General features: G+C 29.8%; 1 protein-coding gene across 1 annotated transcript in view; it reads right to left on the bottom strand.

Moving 5' to 3' along the window:
- Positions 1-970: 970 nt before the first annotated feature.
- LOC129966523 (tachykinin-like peptides receptor 86C) overlaps positions 971-6,000 on the bottom strand; it is a 139,841-nt gene continuing 134,811 nt past the window's right edge. Inside the window, exon 5 of the mRNA XM_056080959.1 lies at positions 971-1,414. Coding sequence (XP_055936934.1) covers positions 1,216-1,414 — 199 coding nt within the window. The 3' untranslated portion in view covers positions 971-1,215. The remainder of the gene's footprint in view (positions 1,415-6,000) is intronic.

Raw genomic sequence — 6,000 nt, 5'->3', positions numbered from 1 at the left:
TGTAGCTCTAAGTTTTTGTTCTGTAAATCATTTTGAAAGCATCATGCAAGCTTCATTATACAAAATGTAATTCAGAAGTAACATAGAGCAAATACATATATAGTGTTATATAAAATATTCCAAGATATATATATATATATATATATATATATTTAATTTCTGATGTATAAAATTGCTATTGCAAGAAAAATAAAACTGAGAAAAAATTATTTTAAAGAAACGAGTATTTCGTGTTTTTAGTCATGAGTATTTATGAAACTTTACTAAAATTCTGAAGAACTGTAGAATTAAATTTCAATCGATTTTATATTAATTATTCTTAGAACTGTGTTCCAATACAGAAAATGATTTTGTACATACTCTTCATTTTAGTTTTTTCTAACGCGCGCAAACCATGTCAGTTAACTTGTGTTACTTGGAAAATATCAGTTGAAAGTGCTGTGATATAGAGTTTTTTCCAGATATAAGATTCTGAATACTTTTTTTTCTCATCTGTTTACACTAATAAGAAAATGCTATAAAATGCAATTTGTTCCCTTTCGATAAATGCAATTGATTTAATGAATACAGAAAGCGTATGCTTTGTGCCTTAGAGACTAGTACCTAAATGGTTTTGGGGGATAAGGAAAGTTAAGTAAGATCTCTCAAGTGATACCTGAGCATAAATTTGTGTAGTAGCTAAATAGTGATTTTTTTTCTTTGTATATCAGTCTCTTAAAAACAAGGATATCATTACAGATTTTCTCATGTCTTTGAAAGAAAAAATTGGATGTTCTGTGATACCTGAGCTTTAATACTTGAAGCAGAAGATGGACAAAATCATTTAATATACTTTATGTGTTACACCATTCAATTCCCATAATATATCAATTTCTCCAATAAAGAATTAAATAGACTGAAGAAGAAAAAAAATTATACACACAGATTTTAAGAACTTTTTATTGACATCCATAAGATAAATCGATTCGCATTCCACACAAGTACATTTTTTACAGAAATATGTATAAATATTTATATAGCTGGGAATCATAAGAACATAATACTGAGATCACATGAGGAGGCACAAATGACCAAATTCCACTTATCAATCACGCATGCATCTGACTGACAGTTAAACAATGACTGTGAAGAAACATCGAGAAATCCACAAAGCGTTTTCAAATTCACGAAAATTCACAAAACTTTCACAACGAAACATATAGAGATTCACTTGAATTACAGACGACTGCACAAGTATCGTGGCGGTTGAATGTGTCCATTGGCTCTTGGCAGGGGCAAAGTCACTCGACAGGAACGGGATCGGGTTGAGCAGGTGAAGGTTGTGGTTTTGGGAATCTTTGCCCTCTCTTTGCACCAGGTTCTTCGAAAGCCACGCTTCGGAAAGCACATGACTGTTCGGAAATAATCACGGAATCTGAAATAATAATGAAATTTAAGTTAGACATCAAGCTCAAATTATTTCACTGTTGTTGTTTTTTCAAATTCGAAAATTATAGATGAGAGTCTATTCAAAGCAGCGAGAATAGTCTTCCAGAAACTTTCCACATACTCTTTAAAAGAAAGTGTTATCTTTTCTATACATCCTCCCCCTCTTCCTCGCATAAATTTTATGTATGCTTAATCATAAACTAAGGAGTGTTTAGATTTCTAATTTTAAAATATGAGAGTTTAATACTTCACAAAAGAAATCGGATACATATTTTACACGTTATTTTTTTCAGCCAAATGAAACAAAAATTTGGCACGGAACTGGAATTTTAATAATACACAATATTTCCTTTATTTAATTCGTTACATCTTTTGAATTATCACGTGAATATGCTTACGACGAGGTACGATCCAATAAACAGTCAACCTGTTTTCAAGTTTGAAGCAAAATTTAATAAAGATCTGCACCTTAGATGCAAGAATTATATACAAATTTTTTGCCATTACAATTTTTTATTACCGCGTTTACACGCTTACAGAAATATAGTACCACAAATGGTTCAACGTTTAGATGTATTTGGTTTGAAATTTGATATGGGTATATAATTTATATACTAAATCTGTGTGAGATTCTTTTTTTATCTGGATCTTACATTTTGAAGTTGCGTTAACATATATTTGGATTGTCAGAGAAACTTCCTTTGAAGGAATTTCTCTCAATACTTGACAAAAATCGTATATTAAGACCACATACAAACCTTATTTGTATAATTGAAATTTGACCTTTTACTTATTGAATTCTCGGAAGACAGAGTGGCATACATATTCCCAAAATTCAGAGAGGTATGAGAGGTATTTGTCAAAATCTGATTCAAATTTTCAATGATTGTAATTATTGCTTTTTATTCACTTTGAATGCAAGAAGATAAAAAGGGTTCTTCAAATGTTTAGCCATGACTTTTAACTGGGAGGTATAAAAATTATTTATGCAATACTAATTAATTGTCAAAGATAAAAAAAAAGAGATGAGTTTATATGTAATCATATTTTGGTACTTCAAAAATAGGTTTGAAAAAAATTTCAGAATGATAAATGAATTCATGAGATACAGAGGTAGTATTAAAATATATTTGCCAAGTAGAGAAGAAAGTAATAGTATTAAAAAGAAATTTCAGTATATATGCTTTTTGGAATCACTTTCACATTTTTCCTTTACATAACTTTATAACCTTTACTGCATGAAAAGATAAAATTTAATTTCAAAATTTCATTTTCTTCAGTAACTATGTGTTGTCTTAACGTACAGTTATGGAAATGAAATAGACATGATAAAAAATAAAACGTGATTTGAGAAAATGAAATTTCGATATATAGATTGTTCTGCCATGTATATTTACTCAAAAATCCAACGAATTTCAGTTTACATCTATCACAAATATCACACAGTTTCTGGGAGAGCTAATGATATAAATATATATATATATTTGTAAATAATAAGAAATGCAAAGTATTAAAAAAAGAATTTTATATTAATATTTATATTTATGTTCATTTTATTGCGAATCCAAAAAGGAATAATAATAAAATAAAATAATTTGATTTTTTATTAACTTAATTTCTTACGCAAGTTAAAATTTAATAAATATAAGTAAGTAAATACAGTAAAGTTACTGAAATTAAGTTAATTATTTCGGAAGTTAATTTTTTATCTGTAAATGTTGAAAAATATTATTATTTTGTGTAAATTTTAAACGTTATTACCTGATAGTTCTACTAGTTTGACAATGGAAATAAAGAAACGTATTTCTTTTCCATCCTTTTAAACTACTTTTCCTTTTAAAAACTGGGATCTTTTGTTGTATATTCTATTTTTTTATCAAAAAAAAATACTACTACTAATAAAAATAAAATAAAGTAATTTATTTATTTAAATACTTTTCAGAATAGTAAGTTTAATGTCTTTGAATCTATTTTACTGAAACTACACACGTACATTTAAGCGATGCACGTATTCTGTAAATTTCTCTTCCCGGTTTTTTAAAACTTAAAATAAAAAATTTTCCCATAACTATATTCCTCTATTTCTGACACATATCCTATGGAAACATGCAAAGAATTTTTAAATCTCTGTTTCTTTGCATTTCTAAGCCTCTACAAGAGAATATTTGGAAAGCTGCAAATGCATGTTGAGAGTAGATTGGTTTTCTTTAGTATGTGATATGTTAAAAACAAGATTAGTTTGAAAAAACTATGAATCACAATCTTTTTTATCTCTCTTCGAAAATGATACCAGTTTGAAGAAAAAACAAAAACACTGAAAGAATAATAAAATATAGGACTTTCTTATTTTATCAGTTTATTATAAAGTGAAGAATAGGAATATGAATTACAAATATTTGTTAGGAAGGTTTTGTTCCGACATATTTGAATTGAATATATTTACAGATAAAAACAATTTTTTAAAAAAGGATTATTTTGAGATTTTTTTCCTTTATTATGATAAAATATTATGACATTTTTATTTCACCTCTCAGATTGCAAGATTTAAAAGAATAAGGGATCGTATAAAAAAACCCATTAAACCTCCTATATGTAAGGTGTCTGATTTAACAGTGGCCTAAAAACTTTTTTCTATACTATTAGAGATAAATATTTACTTTCAGTAAGAAAAATCTATAAAAAATATATATTATGTTGCTTGAGTTGCTGAAAAGACATAATAATCTCCCGAAAAAAAAAATCTGCGATTAAAAAATATTTCACAGCAGTACTCAGTAATGAAACCTGGTTGATAATTAACAACATATAAGATGACAATACATATCGAAATGGTAATTCATACAACAACAGGTACAGTGATACTTTTCTACCTTACCTTATGCTGCTAAGATAAGGTACGACTGTCTTCCCTAATATCTTGATACCAATACGTTTTAAAACTTTTTAATCAGGTATGATGGAATATTTCAATGTCAAACGAGTTGAATACACTCCAATTATCCGATTAATAGGTTAAAATTAGTTTATATTGACAGTATTAAATTTTTAGTATTTGAAATTGTCAAATAAAATTTCGATCTTGCAACTTTTCCTTTATTTCTAGTTTTATTCGAACCCTTAGACTATTTGATTGTGTTTTTATATCACATGGATGAGTGCTGGTCACACTGCGCCAAACGAATGTTAATTTACAGTAATTTTTTTTTAAATATTAGTTTAGAAGGATAACATATAAAAAGCAAAAGTTAATGAAGAAAAAGTGAATATAATGCAGGAATACAGTGTCAAACCAATGAAAAAACTTTGGCATGATGAAGTTCGCCTATCGCTTCTCTTCAATCAGGGAAAGACTTCCCGATATATTTTATTCTTTAAAATTTGTAATTAAGGCATTCAAGTAAATTTTGTAGCATGGGAATTACTATAAACAGCGAAAAGATCAAATATATGCCTGCACTAAGTAATGGAACCTCCCATGAATCGCATCTAGAAATTGGTTCTCACGAATTCAGGCTGTCCAAAGTTTTACTTATCTTGGTTCTATAGTTACTGATGACAAGAGCATAGCCAAGCAGATTCAAGGTCGTCTAATGAATGCTAATAAAGCCTTTTACGGACTAAAACGATTTTTTAAATCCTCACTACTATTTAGAAATACAAAATTTTTACTATATAAAGCCTTAATTAGATCAATACTTAGATATGGCTCAGAAACTTGGACCCTGACCAAAGGTGGAGAAAATTAAATATCCATTTTCGAAAGAAAAATTATGCGAACCATTCTTGGTGAGATAGAAATCAACAGTGTTTGGAGAAGAATGTATAACTTTGAGCTATATAAAATCTATGGAGAGCCATATATTATAAAGTTCTTAAAAATAAATAGGATGAACTGGAAGGCTCATATATTTAGAATGGATTATGATTCCATATTTAAAAAAAATATTTTACATAAACATCTAACAAGTAGGAAAAGTGATAGGCCTAACATGAGATAGATGCAGTCAGTGGAAAAAGACTTCCTGGATATCCAGGAAAGAAACTGGCACCCAAGTGTCAAAAGTAGAATGCGGTGGAACAGAATTCAGAGGAAGGCACTGGCCAACCCTGGTCTGTCTAGCCAAATATGATAATGATGATGACGTAAAATATGTAGGGCAGAGTAAGTCATACATCTTATTCTCGGACCCGCCACGAAGGCACATGGATTTAAACCATAAAACTGAATTACCGGACCGCCGCAACATCCACACTGGCGAGAACTGTTGTTGAGCCCTAAGGGCTATCACCGGCCATGATACAACCCTTCCCGAAGGAAGTACGTTCTATCATTGATGGGAAGAATCAGATCCCCCACCTATTTGTGCATCTTCCAGGCTGGCGAGATCCAACCGCCATGCCGGAAGCATTTCATCCTCATTTCGAGGTGCCTCTCCGGGGGTTTTATGGGGCAGAGTATAGTGCATTTTCAAATTTTAAAAGAAGTGTCTGAGGGTGAAGTATGTGTGTTTAAAAAGAAATTCTGACAGTCGAAGCATGAGACTCAATCAAATGTTAGAAACAGCCAACTAT

The sequence above is a fragment of the Argiope bruennichi genome, chromosome 4 (assembly GCF_947563725.1).
Source record: "Argiope bruennichi chromosome 4, qqArgBrue1.1, whole genome shotgun sequence".
In the NCBI taxonomy this organism is placed as follows: Eukaryota; Metazoa; Arthropoda; class Arachnida; order Araneae; family Araneidae; genus Argiope; species Argiope bruennichi.
This window is presented reverse-complemented; position numbering and strand designations above follow the sequence as displayed.